Source organism: Oreochromis niloticus, unplaced genomic scaffold, assembly GCF_001858045.2.
Source record: "Oreochromis niloticus isolate F11D_XX unplaced genomic scaffold, O_niloticus_UMD_NMBU tig00001837_pilon, whole genome shotgun sequence".
Taxonomy (NCBI): Eukaryota; Metazoa; Chordata; class Actinopteri; order Cichliformes; family Cichlidae; genus Oreochromis; species Oreochromis niloticus.
The window spans coordinates 22,263-47,063 of NW_020327481.1; the positions used below are offsets into that span (position 1 = coordinate 22,263).

The following is a 24,801-nucleotide window of genomic DNA, read 5'->3' on the forward strand; positions in this document are numbered from 1 at the left end:
CAGTCTGTCCCTTTAGGAAACAATTACTGTAAATCAGCAATGTCTCTGGGCCACAGTGACAAAAACCTGCACAAATATTTAGGAAGGTATGATCAGAGTTTGGAGAAAGACAATGTTACATGTGATTTGTCACAAATCTTGATATGTAAATATGTGAATTTGATAAATATCTCCCTGTGCCAATGCTACTCTCTTATCATTGAAAATAAATAAGTTTGATTATTTTACAACTTGTGAATGACACTGTCATTAAAAATCTTAAAATGAATGAAAGAGAGAATGAATGAGAAGATTACTCTAAGAGAGATAAACTGGGCAAGTCCACCTCTGAGCTGAAAACATGAGGTCAGACATTGCAGATATGTATTATAGATAGACTACTCATAAAAGACGACATTTACCAAGTATGAAAGAAGGCAGTAGACAGAGGACTGATACAGATCTTAGATCTTTGTTTGTTAAAACAGCAGATGTGTGCAGCAGCAGCCAATACTCAAGAACCTTACAGTAAATAGTGAGATTCCTTTTTTTTCAATGCCTGTAAATTTTGTTAATGTGCTTTTTGGAAAAGAAACTAGTGTAAATATGGCTTCACATTAATTATTGAATATTTTAAGTCTCCTAGTTTTAAGGAGGAGTCAATGCAAATACTTAGATGTCTTTGACGTCTATTTAACTGCCTGCTGTCAAGTGTAGAGAGAATAGTGAACAGCCAAAGACACAGTCAAAAATAATGGACTTTGTGACATTGTTGTTACTTTTCATTGTCTGCTGTGCAGGTAAAACTCTCCACTGAAACTCTTTTCATGTTTTTTAACTGATCATGAATTTAAATTGTGCTTCAGTCATTGTTTGTTTATTTCTGTTGACAGGTGTTAATGGTCAGACTCTGACAGAATCTGAACCAGCAGTTAAAAGACCAGGAGAATCCCACAGACTGACCTGTACAGGATCTGGATATAACTTTGGTGGCCACGGTATGCACTGGATCAGACAGGCTCCTGGAAAAGGACTAGAGTGGATTGCTAACATCTGGAGTGATGGTAGCAACACTTACTACTCTCAGTCAGTCAGAGGCCGTTTTACCATCTCCAGAGACAACAACAGACAGCAGGTGTATCTGCAGATGAACAGTCTGAAGACTGAAGATTCTGCTGTTTATTATTGTGCTCGACACTCACAATGACTGAAGTAATTTGGACAGCTGTACAAAAACATATGCTTTCCTCATCCTAACTGCATGTTTCCTGGAAACCCTTCACATTTAACTCTGTTTCAGTTGTTATGTACTTTTTTGTAGATTTGAGTTAAATCTCCCCTTTATAGGCTACATATAGCAAAGGTTGTGTCCCTATTGAGAGAACACAAAGCCCTTAATGAGAGGGAAAATAGGAGTTGAAATTGTTTTTAGCTCCTGCACAATTACTTTTTGAAATTAACCTTTTACATCTGTATACATATACAGACACACACACACACACACACACACACACACACACACACACACACACACACACACACACACATACCTACACGACACACAGACAAGGTACTCTTTGTTCAAATGTATGCCTATGTAAGACGTCATATGTTAATGGACTTATGCATATTCATGTAACCTCAATAAAGAACAGTGCTACAGGGGAAGCTGGCTGAGAGAGACTGGGGTTCAAGCAGAAGGAATGGCGCTCGTCACAGTTCGCTCCCTCGTGCACGAGATCACACAAAGAGCTCTGCTTGGTGTCCAATGCGTTTTGCCATTGTAGTAGAATTGTCTCTAATTGTTCCAGTGAGGGGTTTGTGCTAGACAGACCCATCAAAAACCACAGGTCATAGAGAGGTCAGAGGGCTCTCCGAGGTTCCCAGATCAAATGTATGTTCTGTACTTGTATGGGTTTATGTCAGCTTTCTCCCACAGACCAAAGACATGTTTGTTAGAATGACTGGTCATTCTAAATGTATTTTTAGGATGTGGCCTGTAGTTAAAAGTGGTTAGTAAGACTACAAACGTGCTATTTAAATGTGAACAGTGTACATTTGCAGGCACACATTCCTGTAGCGAATTAAGTCAATTTATTTTGAGATAACTGACAGTTAATTGAGATTAAAACAAAGACGACAAAGATGGATTGGTAGATACTGAAGACAGCTGAGTTGAGTCATTTGGGAAACACATACGAAACTCACACGTGCAAGGTTTCCTCCCACTGCACAAAGTAGTGTGAAATAAGATTTTTCTTTTTAGTATTCTGTATCCTATGTTTTGATTAAAGCTGGTATAATTATGAGTTTATTATTGTTTAATGATTTTAATGTTTATACATGTTTATATAATAAAATACTTCCAGTGTGTCTTACCAGTTCCCTTTTCAATAAAAGGGATATCGGAATAGTGGCCATCAGTGCTGCCAGGTCCTGTTATGTTTGGGCTCAAATTGGACTCTGAAATCAAAATCAACAGACCAACTGCAATTTTACAGTTTTTGTAAAGAAACAATGAGGTAACTAAAAAGGCAAATGGCTCAGGAGAAGGGTCCTACAAGTGGAACACAACTACACATCTACCAGAGAAGAGGGGAGTTATTATGAGTGGCCAAGGTGAGTATGAAAGGATCTTGCAATATGTGTGATAAAGACCTTACTGTACATTTTTGTTTCTTGGATAGATGATCTGTGGGGGTTATTGGTAGGTAATTGGAATTCAGAAGTGGCTGTGAAACTGCAATAGCGGAGAGTGGGCACTGCATTTTCTAAATCGTCTTAGCAGTTCTTGTCTATCGATCAATGTGTAACTTTTACACGTTACATTTATTTGTAAGTTGTAATTGAAATTAAAAAAAACCCCAAAACAAAACAGTTTCGTATGGATTGACTGTCGTTCTGTGCTACCCCTGTGTCAGACTGGTGACCTGTCCAGGGTGTACCCTGCCTCTTGCCTTTTGATACCTGGGTTGGCTTCAGCCCCCGCACCACTTTGATAAGGATAAGCAGGATGGATTAGAAGAAGAAAATATGTGGATGGATGGACAAAAGCCTCCATTACACATGTTTTTGTAGAATGGAACAATTATGTTTACTATTGTGGAAAAAAATAGATTTTCAAATATCTAAACTCAAAAACATATGATGTAAGACAGTCAAAATTTGTCATGTACAGGAGTTTGAAGAAAGCTAAAAGTGAGGTAAAACTGGATAAAGATATTCTTTTCTGAAAATATCACCATTTATTGTAGACACAGTAATTATATTAGGAAAAATAACTAAATTCGAAACAAAAGACTGCATTTACTAGATATGATAGAGGCCAGTAGACAGAGGATTGATAGAGGCAGTGTCCTTGCCAGCTATTGGATTTTTTTTGTCAGCTGCATTAACCACACAGACATATTCCACTTACAAAATTCATTTGACTATAGTGTTTTCTTATAGCTTGCAAGAGTTGTTTGATATATCCACATTTGCTTTCATCATTTAAAAGGCCCGAATACACAGTTACTCTTCATTTGATGCAACATTGCATGACTTTTTCAAATGTTGAGGAATAATTTGAAACTACATTTTCTGTAAATTTTGTAAATGTGGTTTTGAAAAGGAATTTTGGAAAATTAATTTCAGTTTTTAATTTCAGGCTCATTTTAAATGTAAAGCATTCATTGAATTGAATTGAAGTTATTTGTCGCATACACAGTCATACAAAGTACAACATGCAGTGAAATGCTTGTGTCTAAAGATCGCAGATGGGGGGGCAGGCTGCAGATGTAGTCACGCCAGAGAAAAATCAGTGAAAGTACAAAAGGGGACAAGAGGAGAAAAAAAGAACTCTACTCGAACTGAGCTCCTAACTGGGAGACCAGATTGAGGACAGTCCAAAAAATACCTTAGCACAAAAAAAGCACATGAATATTCACATTGACACCATGTAAAGCACATGACACGCATCAGAACTTCATTTTCTTAAACATACTTTTTTTCAGTTTTTTAAACATGGCAGGATATGGAGTGACACATCAGTGTCCAATATAGTGGTTTATGTGCAAGTCAACACTGACACAAAACAGCCTTTAATAGCTGTCCACTGTAGTGACCACTATGCGTGAAAGGGTTAATGTCGATCCCGTTGAAGAGCCGTGAGCTTTTCCAAGATTTTATCCATATTGTGTTCATATATTTCTACCTTTGATGTTTCCTATGCAAATATTGAGATGACTTCCACCTACTTATCTTACTGCTGAGAGCCTGCAAAGAACAGTGGACTGACAGAGTTTAACAAGATGGACTCTAAGACAGTGCTGCTAATTCTGACTCTCTACTGTGCAGGTTAAACTCTACTAAAACTATTTTAATGTCCTTTTTACATCTGTTGAAAGTTATTTAATTTTCTTTTCTTATCTGCCTGAATGTTTCTATTGACAGGTGTAAATTGTCAGACTCTGACAGAATCTGGACCAGTGGATAAAAGGCCTGGAGAATCCCATCAATTGACCTGCACAACCTCTGGATTCACATTCAACAGCTACAGTATGGATTGGATCAGACAGGCACCGGGCAAAGGGCTGGAGTGGATTGCTCACATCACAAGTGTTAGCACCACTTACTACTCTCAGTCGGCTCAAGGCCGTTTTACCATCTCCAGAGACAACAGCAGACAGCAGGTGTATCTGCAGATGAACAATCTGAAGACTGAAGATTCTGCTGTTTATTATTGTGCTCGATACTCACAGTGACTGAAAGCGTTTGAGCAGCTGTACAAAATCCTATTTAAAAGACAACATCCTTGTTTTGAGTTTTGCTATTTAAAAAAAAAGATTTAATAATAATAATAATAATAATAACTTCTGCTAATGAAACATTTTTCCTGCTTTGCAACTATCCCAGCAATACACCTAATACAAAATATATTGAGTTTAATTCAATTCAGTTTTATTTATACAGTACTAACTCACAACAAAAGTTGCCTCAAGGCACTATATATTGTAAAGTACAGACCCTACAATAATGAAAAAACCTGAGAAATAAAGAGATACAATCATAAAAACTCATGTGGGTTTGCAATGCTTTAAGGTAGTAAAAAAGCACAAATATAATAAAACAAATAAAACAAAATAAAAACAAAACAAGTGCAGGTTTCAACTGTTTAACTGTGGTTTCAACTATTGCGTTTAAACCTGTCATCAGTCACTGACGTTTCACATTAAAATGTATTATTAATTATTAACTAATTATTAAAAATTAATTGCATTTTGTGCAAATGCACAGTCCTTTTATTGTAATGACCACAACGTAATTCCACAAAAATATGCAGTGTGTGGCTGCATTAGTGAGAGGGCAGAAGAGCTAATATCAATTCAGCTTCAGTAACAACCTGCTAGTATCCTGTGAGAATCTTTGGTCAATTCAAAAAACACAATAGAAATACTAAGTATTTAAATGAATAATTTAAGTCATACTGATTTCAAATAAGAGTATGAGGCAGAGAGTTTGTAGAGTATTATATTGTTTAACTACCACATACCTTTGTCTGATTGTGTAAAAGTTAGCCAAGAAGAAATTCTATGGAAAAACCTGAGTAAATAAAACTCAAATAAAACTGATTGTCGCTTGTTCCAAAGTAATGCATTACAGTAATCACAGTATATTTTAAAGCAATGCAGTAATGTAACATATCATTGTACTAAATTCAATGATAACGCTATAGTTATAGCATTACTTTAATTTAAAAAATAAAACAATCAACCAGGTCTGTTTCTTCCTGTACACTTCCTTAGGTACTGTCAGGTAAAATCAGTTCATATGCAGAGAGCATCTATAACTGAAAGGACAATAACATTATGCATGATGATAAAATCCAAACGGCGTCCAGGACAGAAAGAACTGCACTAGACCATTAATACAACTTTGTTACCTGTTGATGATCAGGATCTGGCTGCTTGGCTAAGGTCCGTTAATCAGCTTTAACAAAGGCAATGATGAGTAATCATTGAAGCTTTGTAGCCTCCATTTGTAGCTGTTTGCAATTGCTTCATAAAAGGACAAATAACCATGATTAATTCAAGCAGTTACTATTTGTTAGTTAAATTCTTTGTGTGACCTCATCAAAAATGGGGATTATCTATATCTTACAAAGCATTTATAAATGAAAGCAGTTTTTACTTTAAATCCTGAAGTGAATAACAGCAAATCATCATATATCAATTCACTTGGCAGTTCAAGGGTTAATATTACAAATAGCTATATGGAGTAGCAGAAAAGGTTTAAAACAACCGTTAACACCATGTTAAGTCAGGTTCACCTAGCAATATGAATATATGAGCACTGAGCCGCATCACTGAAGCTTTGACTTTGACTTGTTTTGGAAGAGAACTTTAATTCAAAATATTATTGTTATTCATAAAACAATGAATAATGGATAATAATGGATAATCAAAAAATTACAGTGAATAATAAATTTGGCTCTAATTCAGTTTGCTGTGGATAACACACAGTAAAAAAGTTGATAGCTTCAAATTCACTTTGTAGAACAGAATAATTTTACATAGCTTTGTGCCAGTTTTTAATAATACAGCTTTGTAGTACAGTGTTTTTTCTTTGTTTAAAAAAACAACACTAATGATTTAACTTTCTAATTTTAGTATAAACAACATATTATTTTATTATCATGTTCCATTTTGATCTCTATGTTTGCTGTTTTCTTGTAGCTGACAGAACTGAGCATGCGACTCAATTCACAGTCTGACTTTTAACATATGAGGTGAAAAAAACAAAACAATGTCCATACTAAATTTAGCTTCAGTCATCCACTGAGGAGGAGTTAATGCAAACTCAGATGTCTTTCACTTCTACTTATCTGACTGTAGAGTGAATGACAGACCAGTGGTGGACTCACAGATCGATATGATGGACTGTAGGACAGGACTGCTGCTTTCAACTGTTTGCTGGGCAGGTGAAGATTTTTGCTGATATTGTGCCGATATTTGTCTCCATAAAGTTACAATAATACAAATACAAAGTTACTTGCATTTCTTTTGATTTTACAGGTGTTGATAGTCAGACTCTGACTGAGTCTGAACCAGTGGTTAAAAGACCCGGAGAATCCCACACACTGACCTGTACAGCCTCTGGATTCACATTCAGTGACTCCTGGATGGCCTGGGTCAGACAGGCACCTGGAAAAGCATTAGAGTGGGTTGCAAACATCAAATATGACAGTGCTTACATCTATTATTCTCAGTCAGTCCAAGGCCGGTTTACCATCTCCAGAGACAACAGCAAACAGCAGCTTCATCATAATTGTAGTATAATAACAGTATTACTAATACTAAATCTATTAAGGATATTAGTGTAAGAAAGTCTCGCACTTGTCTGAGAGGTTACATTTCACACAGTTAAATTCTCCACTGGAGTCTCCTCCGGTGTCATGATGAAGGTCATCTCATTATTAAAGATACTCAAAGGAAGTTGTTCATATGTGAGAGGATCATTACAGGACTCACCAGACTTCTCAACTGTTTAAATAGATGAAATACAATAAATGTAGTGTTTCAGTATCATGACATCTTCAGAGGTCTTTGTCTAGTTAAAAACTGATCTTCATTTTATTCCACTTATCATGTTTTAATAGCAGCTGTGGGGAAGACACTGTTTACCTGACAACTGCACAAGCATTTAAACTGCTTTAAAAATGAGAGAAAAACAGAGAGAGAAAATGAACAGTCTGCTCAGTCATTGCTTTAAATTCAATTATCTAAAGAAAATATATTTAAGTCAGCAACAAGCCTTCCCTCATATTTAAGTCAGCAACAAGCCTTCCCTCACCTGCCTGTGTTTGTTTTTGTGTGTTTCTCCTCTCCGTTTTATTCCTCTCCGTCGTCTCCATTGTTTGTTTGCACATTGAACTGTTTGAACTAACTTTCACCTCTAATTCCACTCTCTGTGACAAAAACAGAGTCTCAACCATCTGTAAAAAGACAGCGTTACAACTTCCCCCACTCAATGATGAGTGTGCAAATCTGAGTTCACACCTTGATTTTCACAATTTGATTTTAGAAATATAATTTGAATGTGATAGGAGGACCTTAATGTAAACACAATGTCAGTGATCTAGTGAGAATCTCATTATCTGATCATATTTAAAGGAGTTGTGAACATATCTGACACACTGTCAACATGGCTTACAGAAAGGTAGCACTCCTGTTGGTTTCTGTCTTTGATTCAAGTTGTGTTAAAGGTCAGACCATAACAGAGTCTGAACCAGCTGTCAAAAGACACGGAGAGTTACACAGACTCACATGTACAATATCTGGATTTAACTTTGGAAGCTGAGAGTGGGGCTGGATCAGACAGGCTCCAGGAAAATGGCTGGAGTGGATTGCTTATATAGATATACCTAGTACTCCTATCTTTTATTCCCAGTCAATCAGGGGTAGATTCACCATCTCCAGAGATGACTCCAGCAGTAAAGTCTATCTACAGATGAACAAGCTGAAGGCCGAGGACACAGCAGTGTATTACTGTGCCAGATAGTACACAGTGAGTAAAATACTAGAGGAGTCATACCAAACATACTTCCTCAATTTATCACAATGACACAGAGCATTTGATTTTGTCTGTATAATCCTCATTTCAATGAACATGCCATATGTTGATGTTTAATCCAAAAGAAATTTTCTCCACAATGATTTATGCATTTCTTGTGAAATAACATTAATATATAAATTAATATATAAACATATAAAACTTAATTACGTTACATTACCTTTAATGGTAATTTCCCATACATTCTTTTAAAGCATACACCTGAAAGACAAAGCTTTTAAAAAATGTAATACATTTTTACTTGTCAAATGATTCTATTGCTGCAATCCAACATTAAAATGCAGCAATAGAATAATTTGACCAGGTTAAAGACAATAAAGATGACTTCCAAGTTCATTCCAATTGATCTGACATCATAATGGAAAGCAGAGAAGAATACATTTCTCTACAATTCATTCATAGTTTTAGTGCCAACTACAAGATGGGGCCAGTGCTTTGAAGTCTCTACTTGGAAGGGGAAGATTTTCACTTATATTTTTTATATTTTGTATTTTTACCAGCTTACCTAAAGGACAGGAGCAGGTTGTGAGAAGTTTCGACATTGCTAACGTCTATTATTCTTACTAAAACAAAACTGAATTAAACATAGAAAGTCAAAATGAAATAAAATTAAAAAACTAATTAGAAAATGCAAACCTATAAGAACTGTAGTTGCAAGCACCAAATGTAACAGTGTTTGTGTTTATTTTTCTCATGCAGCTGTAGCCAGAGGCAACAAGAGAAAGCAGCTGTATCAGCAGACGAAGATTCTGCAGACTGTTTTTGATCTCGACACCCACAGTTTAGCAGCTGTAATTATCTCAGACAACATTTTAGTTTTATTGGTTGTGATTAAAACCACTAAGGTAAGGACAATAAACAGAAATTTAAAAACAAGTTGACACAATGATTTTATGAGAACCAGTTTTGTAATTTATACTCATCAGAACATTAGAGGGCAGTGGCTGCAGTCTAGAAAACAGGCCAATCAATGTTGACTCGATCTTTGTGTGTGATTGAGGATGGATTTCAAACTTACAGTTTTAGGAGACAACTGTGTGCCTTTGTTTTTTTTAAAACAAAGTTGATAAAGCAGAGAGCATAAAGAAGGCAAAGCAAAATTAAACTAAAGCAAAATAGAAGTGGAAAACAAAACAAAAATTTAATCAGAAAACAAACATATTTCAAAGTTTGACCAAACTCACTGTCTTTAGATACTGGACATCAGTGTACAGCAACACAAAAAAGAACAACTAGTTGTATCAAAAAGTTAAAAAAAAGAAACTTTTTTTTAATCCAATTTAAACAAAATCTTTCAATAACATCATTTTGGAAGATAATTAATTTTTCTACATCTTTTGTTGACTCTCACAAAGATTTGTTTACCTATTTATCACAATGACAAAGAACATTTGGCTTTATCTGCACTGTATCAGGTAGAGGGCTTGCAATTTATATATCTTATAATGTTTTTTTAATTTTGTTTTAATCTTTAGAGTTATTTAATTACTTGTTGACAAGTGAAACTCAGATAAGGCAGTTTCACTTGTCTGAAACAGGCACTTTACAACTATGAAAAATAAGCAAAATTAATTACAGAAATGTAAAATTTAATATATTATATTATATTATATTATATTATATTATATTATATTGTATTAGGTGTTGACACAAGTAGAAACTCTTTTAACTGTCAGCTTCATTTAGTCAGAGTTGATTTGATGATACATCTTTCTTGCCTGTTTTTCACTTATAATGGCTAAGTTATTAAGCACAATGTCTGTTTTTACTTTTGATTTTTCTTTCTTACATTTAAAGGTAATTTCCTGTACACTGCTGCCTCAGAGACAAAACATAGTTTCAGAAAAGTTCATAGTAAATGACATTAATTCATAGTTGTAACCCAACATTAAAATGCAGCTTAATTGTCCAGGTTCAACACAATAGAGATGACTGCTAATTCCATTCTAGTTGTACTTGTGTGACAACAGAGAAGAATGTACACAAATTAATAGTTCAGTTTTTAGCACAGTTTTTTTCTTTTTTTGGGAGGCGGGGCAATTTATTCTAAATAAAAACTCTTTATTTATTATTAAACATTTCTGTTATGGGTTTGAGGAGGTGCAAATGCAAATATTCTTTCTTCCACCTCTACTTATGAGACTGCTGAAACCATCCAGAGATACTGGACCATCACACACAGTTAAACAAGATGGACTGTAGGACATTGATGCTGCTTTTGACTGTCTGCTATGCAGGTAAAACTTTTTACTAAATAAATAAATAAATACAAACAAATGATTTTCATGTTCTTTTTATTCATGGTTAGGATAATTTTCTTTTCTACAACTTTTCCACAACTACATAGCAATGCTGGCAACAAAGTAAAGGATGGCTCCTTTCAGGAATCTGAAATATAAAACGTATTTAAAGTCATTTATCTTTTTTTTTCTTTTCTAAATAATTCCATATATATCGTGTTTCAAATATTTGATATCCTCAGTATGTATCAACAATTCAGAAAGTAGTAAAAATAAAGGAAAACAATTAAATGAGAAGGTGTGTCCAAACTTTTCCATGCTTTTGCATAAATACATTTGTGTACGTCTTTATTTTTCAGAGGTGTTTGAGCAGAATCCAACTCTTAAAGTTCTTTCCTCCTTTATTGAGGACGGTACCTATACTGCCTCCTGCTTTGCCAAAGAGTTTGCACCAAAGAAACATGAGATCAAATGGCTGAAAAATGGAGCAGACATCACCAGCAAAATAGATCTGATCAGTACAGTTTCTGAATCAAGAAAGGCAGATGGAAAGAAAGTGTACAACGCAGCAAGTTTTCTCACAGTAAATTCCAGTGATGTGAATGAAGATACTGAATTCACTTGTGTGTTTACGGGAGGGCAAAATGCATCTTTGAATAAAAGTGACAGAGACAACACACTAGGTGAGTAACTGATACTTTTCTTTATAAACCCCCCCCCCCCCCCCAAAGCAAAACACTTTGATTCTGTAATAAAACAAGGTATAACCATAAAACCAGGTAAGCTTTATGATAAGTCATAAATCATATTATTTTTAGTAGTTTATTTCAGTTCTACTGTAGTGACATTTAAGTGTTAGTAATATATTTTAAAGTTACCCCAAAATCTGATAGGATTTTTTAAAAAATGCAAAAAAATGTAGGAGTATGATGAGAACTAAATGCCAATAATTTGAGGTCTAACACATTATCAAATACAGTAGCTTTTTAAAATAATTTTTTTATCTCCTCATCAGATGTTTCCACAACTGCGAATCCGACAAACGGTATGTTACAATTACACACACATACACACACACACACACGGTGTGTTCACATATTTACGTAATGTACTCAATGTCTTCTCTTATATAGTAATCTCCCTGTTTATTGAATATCTCTTTCTGATGGGACAGGGCCAACAGTGACAGTCCACATCCCCCTCCAGCTGCACATTGACCAGTTAAATCCTGAAGATGAAATCACTCTGGTGTGTCTCGTCACCAGTACTGTGAATAAGATGTATAAAATCAAATGGTCAGAAAGTAATGGAAGAAATCCTGGACGTTATGTTACAGGCACCAACATCCGTGCACATCAGAGCAAAAATGACAAAAAATGGCGAAGTATGAGTCTTTACACCACCAGTAAGGAAAACTGGTACAAAAAAGATCCAGCCAAAACGTTCACCTGCCATGTCCGATCTGAACATATTTCAATAACAGTGTCCAGCAGCCCTGGTAATTCCGATGAATGTGAACATAAATAATAAGCTTTAAATGTGATATTTTCTGCTTGCGTCATTCTTTGTCTGTGATAGTTTTCTAAATGAAAACCTGTGCACTTGTGATGTCAGTCACCGTGAGAGAAAATCAATGCTTTTTGTTGTCATCATGTTGTTCTTCAGTCTGTGTGAGTCACAGTGTCTAATTGCTTGATATGTGTGCTGTATGTTTGAAATAAATGTTGCATGGAGACTCTTTGGTCTATATGTAAATGAATAACTTGAAATGAGACTAAAAGCAGACATACGCATAAACCACTCCATTTTTCAACTTTTCATTAAGACAAATGGGGAAAATGTATTACTGGCATGACTAGAAAAGTTTGGTTTACAAAACCTTAGCTGGCAAATGGTATGGGGACTGTTATTAATTTTAGATCACTTTGATAGTTAATTGCAAACTGAGGACTCGAAATAAAATAAGTAGAAAAGTTATTGATTTACATGATTTGAGAGTTGTTTGTGAGACTGAGTGAAAGGCTGTGTGCAAGAATGCGGGAGTAAACCAGGGCAAGGTTAAATAAAAGCTCACAGATAATAGGTATAAAAATAAGCTCTCACAGACAGATGCTGCCTCGCCCGTATGAAACTAGATAACAGGTTAGGAAGAGACAGGCCAGTGTGTGTGTGTGTGTGCGTAAGAGTGAGAAGAGATAGCTGGAGAGTGGCAGGAGCAGCAGGTTTCCACCACTAGGTGAAGCTGCACACGATGGAGGAAAAGAAGACGGCAAGGAGGTTGGGATTAACCTGTGTGCCTACCGAGGGGGCTACATCTAAACCATGGCCCTCCCCAACGGTTTTTTAACCAATCAGATAGTAGCACATTTTTCATATATAAGTTTGTGTATGATTAAGTAAGGGCACTCTCTTCCGGAAGTTGGCTTTAGAATGCTCGCAGACTGTGGAGGGGATCCAGATACATTAATTATTTTTGAACTGCTTAAGGCAACAAATGAGTGAAAACTTGGTGGGACTGAGACTCTCTTTTACCTTAGATAAAAATTACACACAACATTAGCCTGATAAACAAAAAGAAAACAAATACACATAGATCTCCTCTAACCAAGTGTACTGTACCTTCCACTTCTTAGATGATCTTTGTGATCTGAGTTGGGACAATGTCATCGCTGAAGAGGGTTTTAGCAGCATGTGGTCCACAACTTCCTCCTTCATATTCCTCTTCATATTCTCTCTCTTCTATAGCATAATTATCAGCCTTCTTAAGGTAAACATAGAGACTGTGTTTTCTGCATTTCAGTTTTATTGAAGACTAAAGACTGTGAGTCGCAATGTAGTATAAACTCAATTACAAGAAAATGCAGTACATGGAAACTCACATCTCACAAAAGCAAACTTTCATGATGGAAATTATATAATTTTGCTTCTTAAAGAAGAATAAAAATATTTGTGTTTGAATGGGTGCATCATTATTTTTCATCTATTATTAAAATCAGTTTTCATTCTCTTTTTCTGTGCATAATCATTTATTTATTTTATTTAATGGCTGCAATATACAAATACCCAATTAACAAATTTGTGAACTGTGGAAAATAAATCAATAAAATGAAACTGCATTACTTAAAATTAACATTTTCCTACATTTTACTTTAAGTAATAGTAAATAACCAAATGAAATTACTGTTTGTTCTCTTTAAATGATTCATTAAATTCAGTAAATAATATTTGGCACCTTAAAACTTAAAGCGAGTATGAATGTGAGCATGTAATAAGCATTGAAAGCATTTCAGGATGTTGCTTTATCATTTCTCCAAGGGTTCTAAGAATATAACAACAATCGAGGTCATTATACAGTAAACTTGTGTTGTCAGTTAGTGTCTGGAGTTTTTTAGTTTCTTGGTGGACCTCTCTGGCCACACCTGCACAAGTAAAACTGTGCAGAAACCATTGCAAGTGTGGATTTATTTCCCTGAAACAAGATACTCATCTGACAGCATACTTCATATTTACATATCACATTTGATTTACACTTACAGACAAACTAATGTTATCAGTAATGTTCTAAACATGTCGTTTTACAGAGCTGCTTCTCTGCATCTTTGGGGCCACATCTGCACCAGTGGATTTCTTCATACCAGTAAAAATCAAAATAAAACTTTACTAAAACCTTTGAAACACATGTTTTTAGAAGGCATAAATGTTTTTAGACAAAGCCAGAACATGCGCTCAAAAATGTGAATGGAGCCTCAAGAACTGCATCCAAGAGACAATTATAAAATTATAAAAAGTAATGCATAAAAATGAAATTTAACCTCTTAGATGTATAAGAGAATCAAAAATGACACACATTAATTTTCTATGGAAGTTCATGGAATCTTTTGATTTCTATCAGCTGTGACTGTCAGGAATGTATATTTTGTGGACCACAATGAGTACCACCCGTTAAGAGGATTTTTCTTTTACATAGCAAGTACTAGCAAGCAGCCCACATTCAGCATTCAGACAGCAATTTACCCCCAGTGATTGTGTCACTATAGACGAACAACTTGTGCCATTTGGGGGAGCTACAAATTGCTACAGTACATGCCAAACAAGGCCGTCCTGGGAGGTTTATAACACAGAGTTTGGATTCACTGGCAGTCTTAGCATGGTCAGCAAGAGAGAAATGGCTGTTGTACTCCTGAACACTAGCACAACAAAATGGTGGATAAAAATACCAGAAAGGGGAAAAAAAGCACAACTGATTGCCTTGTAAAACAAAACCAAAGGAGATGTAGATGGACCAGGTGTCTGCCATTTATTGTACACCTATAAAACCCAGAGGTGGCCTATGGTGCTGTGGTACAGCTTCACAATGCCACTTTGAATACCTACAGCATCGGTGCACAGTGTTGGGAAGGTTACTTTTAAAATGTCAACTACAGATTACAGAATACATGCCCCAAAATGTATTTGTAACGTATTCCGTTACGTTACTCAATGAGAGTAACGTATTCTAAATATTTTGGATTACTTAATATATTATCATGCTTTTTATAACTACATGAATGTACTATTGCTGTGTGATTATTACTATTACTGAAGGTTACTCGCCATACCAATACCGACTAAATTTTTAAATCTTAATATAAAATTTTATTAGGGTTAAGGACAGTCAATGGTTCAGTTGTATTCTAATTAACATTCATTAACATATATTTTAATATCCATTCAGATTTGCAGTTTTATCCATTGCATTGTTTGGAAACTATGAAAATCTAAAAAAAACAGCGCCTCTATAAAAAGTCATATATAAGATACCAAATATGTATGTTAATCCTCAGGAGCATACAGCAACAAAGAGAGAAAATACATGAATGTATTTGCATTCTCATGCAAAGAATAATGATTTTGACATAAGGATAAAAGAATGCACTCAACACTAAAGCTAGAAGTTGTGGAAACAGCTGTCCAATATTTGTTTACTACCATGCCACGGATAATCAGAAGATAACACAGAAATATTCTCTTTAACCTTTTTAAAATATTATAAGGGTTTGTTGCATCTTAACTACAACATCCTGTTGTCTTCACAGTCTAAAACTATTAAGATCTAGCAAGAGTGGGAAGGTTTTGGTAAGAGCTTGTTTCACCGTGTAGCACAACACAGTGTTACATACCTCATAACAAATACCACATAAAGAAACCCCTCTACAACTACCTCTATCCTATTAATTGTGAAGCACAGTACTGAGTCGGTAAAACTAATCAGAAAAATTATTATTTTTTCTAAACGACATACATACCAATAATTTGATCATTATTTATTAATTAATAATTAACATTAGGCATTTTTTTAAATACATGGTAAAAATTAGGAGATAGGTACAACAATAGTGAAAATCTGCAAATTATTAGAATATAGCAAACAAAAAACTTTTTTTTAAATGTGTTTGCTACAACTGCAAAGACAATGCACAATATAGTAATAACAGGGTAGTAACTCTTCTCATTAAGTTATTGCTAGATGATTTTTTTTGTTTTCATTTTTGTTGTTAAACAGTGTGAATTTATGTTCATGAAAATATAATGGTCACTAAAATAGCACTATATTTTTTCATCTTTTCAAACTTTTATTTGACAAATTATTTGTCTTCTATGGGTGACAGCTACACAGTGGCAGAGGTTTTTGAACGAATATGTGTCACAGTGTGGAGTGGCCACACTGATTTACACAGTTACAAAAACATCCTTGAGAGGCACTTGTGCTTGCAGCAATAGAATAATTTGACCAGGTTAAAGACAATAAAGATGACTTCCAAGTTCATCCCAATTTATCTGACAGCATAATGGAAAGCAGAGAAGAATACATTTCTCTACAATTCATTCATAGTTTTAGTACCAACTAAAAGATGGGGCCAGTGCTTTGAAGTCTCTACTTGGAAGGGGAAGATTTTCACTTATATTTTTTATATTTTGTATTTTTACCAGCTTACCTAAAGGACAGGAGCAGGTTGTGAGAAGTTATGACATTGCTAACGTCTATTATTCTAAGTAAAACAAAACTGAATTAAGCATAGAAAGTCAAAATGGAATAAAATTAAAAAACTAATTAGAAAATGCAAACCTATAATAACTCTAGTTGCAAGCATCAGATGTAACAGTGTTTGTGTTTATTTTTCTCATGCAGCCGTAGCCAGAGACAACAAGAGAAAGCAGCTGTATCAGCAGACGACGATTCTGTAGACTGTTTTTAATCTCGACACCCACAATGATTTTATGAGAACCAGTTTTGTAATTGTAAAAAAAAAAAGTGTAAAAAAACAAACAAAACCTGGCTGTGCCATGGGCTCCCCGTTGTCACCTATTGTAGCCAGCCTTTACATGGAGGAAGTGGAAAGAAAGGCTCTTGGCTCTTTTAAGAAGAGATTACATTAGAGCTTTCAAAAGTTGGCTTTTAGAGATTACTTTCTTTTTGTTTTTGTTCTGATCATCAGTGGTGATTTGATTGGTTTCGATTTAGACAGATTTCAGCAAAACAGTCAGAACATTGGAGGAGCTGACATTTATTAAATCTTCCTTATTTAGACACCTTTTCATTGAGTTAAAAAAAAACATAACAAACAAACAAAAAAAATAAAGTAAGAGTTTAAAGTAAGGATTTTTTTTTTTTAACATTTTGTTACAAAAATGGATCATAAGTCGTTTCGTGATCTAAATTCATAATAAAATAACATATTTAGTGGCAATGGAAAAAAAACAACATACTCCTTTAAGTTTCCATGAAAATAAACTACATTCTATTTGAAATAGCTTTAAAATTGAAAAAAAAAAAGGTTTATTATGCTAATCATCTACATGGTCACACTACAATAAACCCAGCCTATGTCATTAAAATAAAAAACACTTTGCCATACAGTCTTGTCAAAAAGAAAATACAATATTATATGTAAATATAAGTTATTTAAAAATATGCAAATGAAAAAGTGGTCAAAAAGGGATTGGTGATTCTGTTTCACTGAGAGGACGAATGAGCTCACACCATTTCAGTTTCAGCATCAATCATGTTCGCTCTGATACTGCTGCTGGCTGCTGGATCATGTGAGAAGCTTTTGCTGGATATAATCTAATAAACACATTAGAAACACTGAATATTCATATAAATGATGGTGATAATCAGTGTTGGGACTAACGCGTTATTAAGTAACGCGTTACAGTAACTACGTTATTATTGTGGTAACGAGCACGGTAACTAGTTATTATGCCAAAACCAGGAACGCGTTACTCGTTACTGGGATTTAGATAGGCTCGTTACTCGTTACTTCGTGTGGTGGCTATCGCGGAGCTTCCACAGATTCAATAACATTAGCAAGTGGTGGAAGCCAGCAGGTGGATGAAGGAAAAGGGAGGCAAGAGGAGAGACCCGAAGCGGCCGCCGGTCCGCGTGTCAGGTGAACTGAACTTCAGGTAAGAAGTTATGACCTGCAGTCTATCTGGGTCAGGTATAAACCAAGTTTAGGTGGAGTTTATTTTCGGTATGCTGACATTTTCGTACTGCGTGCTAGCTAGCATGACGGAGTTTCTATACAGCTGGGTGGGTGCTATGTTACTGATGTTGAACTTTATTTTGTTCATACGGTTAATTATCAGAGTTGCCAACCGTCCTGTAAAAAACAGAATCGTCTCGTATTCAGAGAAAATATTACGCGTTTCGTACTGAGGTGAAAAGGAACACAGTTTGTCCCGGATGAAAAAGACACAAAGCTGAAGCTGCACAGCTGCCTCTTCTTCTCTCATTCTCTCCCGTTTCTACTTCAAACACGAAACTGATCAATGATCAGCTGATCGGCTTTTCTCTCTTGTTTATTTATCGCTCACTTTGCGCCAGAAAGAGGAAACCAGCGGATGTTGCGCTGAACAACAGCAGCACGTTTAAGCTTGATCAGCTGTTGTTAGAATTTATTTAATATTAATTGCTAGTATCAGCTGATGTTTGCTGGAGCCACAGCTGTAAAGCTGCTGGTCATGATATCGGTTTGGTTATCTGGTGAGAGGGAAACATGAAGATGAAACCAGGAGATGTCCTTACTGAATCATCAGAGCTGAACAGGTGATGGAGAAACAGGTTTACCTTTTAGGTGACATGAATGAGTTGAAGGGAAGTTATGAACTGTTTCTGAGAGACAAATAACACCAGCATCCTTTTCTACGTAGCTGACAGCTGGTAACTGTGCAGGGGCGGGTCTAGCAAAGTGTTGCCAGGGGGCCAGGTAGGGCATTAACAGGGAAAGGGGGGCACAAGGAAATACTTTTCTTTATTATTCTCATTTAAAATGTCTCGCTTTTAAAAAAATAATTATCTGAGTCTTACAACAAACAATTGATAGATTGATACATATATACCATCAGAACAGTGTACATCACTGTCACAACAGTGTTTGTTTTCATTCAAAGGCTTTATGATTTTTCCTATAATGGTGGGCCGGTCTCTAGTCAAAATGCCCGGGACGATTTTTTTGTCCCAGTCCAGCTCTGTATGCAGCTCATCTGCAGTCTGGTGTTACCTACATCTTCCTATTCAGAAGGCAGAATTTCCAAGTTCTGAGTACAATCAAAAGCACCACGACTGCAGTTTTTGTGTTGGATGTAAAATGCAGGCTAGAATCATGGCGGCGGTCAATGACGGTCCAGGCGTGGGATTTCTCTCGTGGAAATGTGCACATTATTTTTGCCTTTCTATTGGTAGGTGGCACAATGCACTTGTGGCAAGTAAGCAAGCTAGAAGACTGACAATCTTGCTGGGTATCCAGTTACGGAAGCAACACATTAACAAGAGAATTCTGAGTAAAACCAAAGTTACTTTCCCTAGTAACTAGTTACTCTGAAAGTAACGAGTAACTTGAAGTAACTGAGTTACTTTTTTAGAGAAGTAACTAGTAATGTAACTAAGTTACTAATATAAAGTAACTTACCCAACACTGGTGATAATGTTGATTTCTGTCTCCACAGGTGTGTACAGTATTGATCTCATCCAACCAGATTCAAGGGTTTTGCAGCCTGGACAGCCTTTGACCATCGTCTGTCAGGTCTCTGGTTATTCTTTGACTGACAACAGCTATGCAACATGTTGGGTCAGACAGAGGCAAAGGCAGCAAATGGACTGGATTAACTGCATGGGGTATGATGGGAGCAGTAGCAACAATAATGCTTTAAAGAACAAGTTCAGTGTGAGCAGAGACACTTCTGCTCAAACAGTGACAATAACAGGACAGAATCTGCAGCCTGAGGACACAGCTGTTTATTACTGTGCACGTGACCACACAGTGATACAAACCACTGACAGACCTGCACAAATACTCAGCAACACACAAACACACAACCACACACAAGTAATAAATGTAAAAATGCAGGTGTCATGAAAACTTTCTCATATTCTATGTACATTTATTTGCAAAAGTACATACGAGGTTTTGTTTATGATTTATGATGCTGAGCATGTACTTTTAATGTGTTTGAGCAGATTTACCAAGAAATGAAAAACAATAATGTTTTTAAGAACTAAGCAATTTCTTACAATCAATGAATATACATTGTAAATTGATTTTTTTTTGGGGGGGGGGGGGGGGGGGGTAAATAGGCATGTCCATAATAATAATAATAATAATAATAATAAGAAGAAGAAGAAGAAGAAGAAGAAGAAGAAGAATATATTTGAGATTATGGAAACATTGCAAGTATTACAGTCATTATAAAAGATGGACACAGCTGAGATATTCCTGTTTTTGGTACTCGATAGCTGAATTCTCCTTCTTGTCAATGTGTGGGAACTTTATTTGATTACAGTGGATTCTTAATCTGCATTTGTTTTCTCTATTTGCATGTGTTTTTATAAGCTGCAGTGCACAGAACTATCAGTGTCATTGTACTACAAAACAGTGATGAAGTGTAATCTATTATATGGGCAGATAAGCTGATGGAGTTTTGAAATCAATATATTGTATACATATATTCCAAGAATTTTTTCACAGTTACACTGATGCTTTAAATGTTCCTGTTATTCATAAAGACATGACATCAGACTGTGGAGTGGAGATCGCAGCACATCAGGTTCGCAAGCAAACTGTGTTACTGCTCTTGACAGCTGAATGTGAGTCTGTTTAAATCTGTCATGTTCAGCAGTTCTTTTTATTATGAATTGAGAATTTATGACAAAACATTTTGTTTTTCAACATGTGTGAAGTGTGAATAGTTGACACAGCCAGTCTGTGTCTTAGTGCAGCCAGGTCAGCATCTGACCATCACCTGTCAGGTCTCTGTTCTGTTGATAGCTACTACACAGCTTGGATCAGACAGCTTGCAGGGAAAGGACTGGAGTGGATGAGTCAGGACTGTGTTCAGAGTTCAAAGTTCAGTTTTGAATTAGATTCTTCCAACAACACAATGACTTTAAAAGGACAAAATCTGTAGCCTGAAGACACAGCTGGGTATTACTGTGCCAGACAGCCACAGTAACACAAACCATCAGCAGATCTGTACAAAAACCTTTCAGAGTCTAAGCAGCAGCAACATGACACCTTTCTACATGTATCTGCTAATATATCTCACCAGTAGCACCTACACTTATTCAAAGTCTACTATCTCTAAGACTGGTGATAAGTAGTTGTTCATCCTGTGTTCATCTCATTCAGTCCTCTAAGAAAACAATTATAATTAATTTTATCTTTGCACCTGGAACAACATTTTAGTCCAAGTGAATCCTTGTGGAACGCTCACTACAAACAACAACTGCAAACAATATCCATGTGCATGATTTCAACATCATTTGTGTTCAATTAATTTGATTGCAGTTGCAGTTTATCTTGTTGAATAGTTATTCTCACACTGCAGCCACGACCAGACAGATTCACATCTTTACAAGCATTAAAGAGACACGTGTATGTGTAGTAAAGAACAAAAGTGCACCATTCTGTTTACATAAGAAACTGCAAATCAAATTTCCTTTTCCCAAACAGACACCAGGAACATGCTCATAACTGAAGTAATGTTTGTGTGACAGATAAACTCTGACACTTTAGAATTGTATTATGTGTCTTTTTGACTTCTTTTGTGGCTGACAAGAGTAACCAATTAACACAGTGTGATTTTTTTATCTGGATTCACCTTCAGCAGCTACTATATGGCCTCAGACAGGCTCCTGGAAAACGACTGGGGTGGCTTACAAGCCATTATGACAGTCGCAACATCTTTTATTATCAGTCATTTCAAGGCCATTTTACCATCTCCAGAGACAACAGCAAACAGCAGCTGTATCTGCAGATGAACAGACTGAGGACTGAAGACTCTGCTGTTTATTACTGTGCTCGAGAGCCACAGTGACTGAAATTCTTTGAGCAGCCATACAATATCCAACAGTGGTCACTATACTTCATTTATCATATGGCAATTGTAGTATAATAAGGATATTTCTAATACTAATACTATTTATACTGATAAAACTAAGACATTTCTGTTGCACTTGTCCGAGAACCGTCTTTATCTTTCTTTAAGCTGTTCTCTCCTCTCTTGTCTCCTCCAATGCCATCGTGGAGGGAAGCCACTGTTCAGTTGTTCAAATGTTTGGGGATTATTACAGAGCTCATCAAACATTCCAGCTGTATAAATGGATTTCCCTGTCCAGCTGTAACAAATTTTACCATAATAAAAAACAAAAAAATGAATTTCAACACACATTATTATGTTTATTTTTAAGGAACAGGATTTCAGCAGGATTACATTTTCAGTAAACGTGGAATGGAATTATTGACATGGAATTATACACACAAACGCACACACCTACACACACAGACACAAACAAATAATTTAAAAATATACACACACAGCAAGTCCTGAAGTTGCTGAAGTTTGTTCCTTTGCAACACTTGAGATGTCAAGACTTCCAACATTTTGTATTAATCAGTCTAAATGAAAAAAGCTAATTATTAGACATCATATGCAATGAAGTGCGTCACTGCAAGGCTAGCCAGTAAAGGCCATGACTGGATTGACCAAAAGTATTGCAGTTGTTCAAGAATAAAATTAATCCTTACCAATTAATCCTTACCAAACAAATGCTTGTTTAATAATTGTGCACACAGTCTAGTGCCACATTCACTGTAGTGGAATTTGTTACTACACTGCAACGAAATAAAGGCAGAAGTACTGTCAATAATTCTTAAACCACTTCTTACGTCCTTGTTTAGATCAAATTCAGCGTTTATTTTATTCCACTGACTTTGTTCGAATAGCAACCATGAGTGGAAGACAGTGTTTACCTGACATTTGCTCAAGCATTAAAACTATTTTACCAGGAAAGAAAGAGAATAATAGAGAAAGGAAATTTAAAATCTACTCAATCGTCAGTCCAGTCTATCTACGATGAATACACAAACAAACTGTACATTTAAATTGAATTAATCAAATGTAAATCTTTTCAAATTAGCACCAAGCGCTGGCTAATAATTGAAGTAAAGTGTGTGACTGTGCATCAGTGATGGAACAGAACAGCTGGCATCAGTTCATCTTCAACATCAACCAACTTCTCATAATGCTCATGGCTTCTGTATCCTGTGAGGAACTTTCACTGGATTCACTCTGATCAACACATTAGAAACACTGAACAGTCACATGAACAGGAATAAGGAGAAATATAATATCATATATAATTCATCACTTACCACTGGTCAGAAAAATGTGTACCAAAATGAGAAAGGACACATGTATGTATTATAATATACAGATATATAATCACCAATGAATCACCATGAATTAAAAATACATGTATAAATTTAAATAGTATAGATGGGTTGATAAAATGTATCAGTAAATCTTTAAGGGACAGTGGGTAGAAAATCCAATCAAATTACGAGACATTTTCCTTTAAAATGAGCTAGAGGTTAAAATTAAACAAAAAATGTACCTGTAAACACTGTAGGGCAAAAGGTTCCTGACTACAAGATACAACTGACAAAATTTATTCACTAGCAGTCAGTAATTATGTAAATATGCCTTTGTGGTTTAAAATTAAAAGAACTGAAATTTTTATTTGTGTGACTAAAAGCTCTTTGATGATATATCAGCTTTCTACTACTTTTGAGGTGGAGTCAATGCAAATATTGAGATTTCTTCCTCGTCCTCCACCTACTTATCTGTCTGCTGTAAGTATGCCTGTGTCCACTATTGTCTGCAAAGTGAAACAAAATGGACTGTAGGACAGCACTGCTACTTTTAACTATCTACTTTGCAGGTAAAACTTTCCACTAAAACTAATTTCATCTTTTTATGTCATTTTATTTTCTAATATTTCATTTTTTTCTTCATTCATTTTATTCTTATTGACAGGTGTTGATGGTCAGACTCTGACACAATCTGAACCTGTGGTTAAAAGGCCAGGAGAATCCCACAGACTGACCTGTACAGGCTCTGGATTCACATTCAGCAGCTACGGTATGAGCTGGATCAGACAGGCTCCTGGAAAAGGACTGGAGTGGATTGCTCACATTTTCACTGATGGCAGTAGAACTTTCTACTCTCAGTCAGTCCAAGGTCGTTTTACCATCTCCAGAGACAACAGCAGACAGCAGCTGTATCTGCAGATGAACAGTCTGAAGACTGAAGATTCTGCTGTTATTATTGTGCTCGAGTAGCACAGTGACTCAAAGTGTTTCAGCAGCTGTACAAAATCCTACACTGTGCTCCTGATTGTTGCATGTGTTTTGCATGATAGGTGTCTTTGGATAAGTTTCATAAAGTTACATTTCACAGAATATTTTAATCATTCTCTGTAAAGTCATGCTTGACTGGAAGTAGTCAGTGGCACCAAGAAGGCCACCTCATTATACTCACAGTTAATAAAGCAGTTGTTTATTTATTGTGACACATTTCAGCAAGAGACATAATAAAAATTTCTGTGCTTAGCCTTTTTAGTCAATGTCCACAATAATTAATAATAATT

At 35.7% G+C, this 24,801-nt stretch overlaps 1 protein-coding gene, 1 long non-coding RNA gene and 2 gene segments (V, D, J or C); 3 read left to right on the forward strand and 1 right to left on the reverse strand.

Moving 5' to 3' along the window:
* The first annotated feature begins 713 nt into the window (after positions 1-713).
* On the forward strand, positions 714-12,570 carry LOC100700235 (immunoglobulin gamma-1 heavy chain-like). The gene is made up of 6 exons (XM_025904470.1): positions 714-779; positions 873-1,180; positions 10,745-10,829; positions 11,192-11,515; positions 11,848-11,877; positions 12,007-12,570. Exons 1-6 carry the CDS (start codon positions 734-736, stop codon positions 12,357-12,359), a joined length of 1,146 nt encoding a protein of 381 aa, XP_025760255.1. The 5' UTR covers positions 714-733; the 3' UTR covers positions 12,360-12,570.
* On the forward strand, positions 4,192-4,745 carry LOC112844873 (Ig heavy chain V region 914-like). The segment is given in 2 exon segments: positions 4,192-4,317; positions 4,414-4,745. Coding segments are annotated over 2 exon segments (357 nt in total).
* Positions 5,476-7,968, reverse strand: LOC112844874 (uncharacterized). Of its 2 annotated transcripts, XR_003217632.1 has the most exons (4): positions 7,813-7,968; positions 7,105-7,163; positions 5,903-6,017; positions 5,476-5,809 (listed from the first exon to the last, which is right to left on the reverse strand). It is a non-coding gene; the product is annotated as an uncharacterized LOC112844874 (long non-coding RNA). The 2 variants fall into 2 exon arrangements; XR_003217631.1 differs by lacking the exon at positions 7,813-7,968 and having other exon boundaries at positions 7,105-7,389.
* An 11,450-nt stretch (positions 12,571-24,020) lies between the features above and the next one.
* Positions 24,021-24,493, forward strand: LOC100703213 (immunoglobulin heavy variable 3-33-like). The segment is given in 2 exon segments: positions 24,021-24,093; positions 24,189-24,493. Coding segments are annotated over 2 exon segments (351 nt in total).
* Positions 24,494-24,801: the final 308 nt, after the last annotated feature.

Coding starts and splice junctions, on each gene's coding strand:
- LOC100700235 (XM_025904470.1), top strand. CDS start 734: ATGGACTTTGTGACATTGTTGTTACTTTTCATTGTCTGCTGTGCAG. Junction 780..872: donor TTTCATTGTCTGCTGTGCAG/GTAAAACTCTCC, acceptor TTCTGTTGACAG/GTGTTAATGGTCAGACTCTG. Junction 10,830..11,191: donor TTTGACTGTCTGCTATGCAG/GTAAAACTTTTT, acceptor TTTATTTTTCAG/AGGTGTTTGAGCAGAATCCA.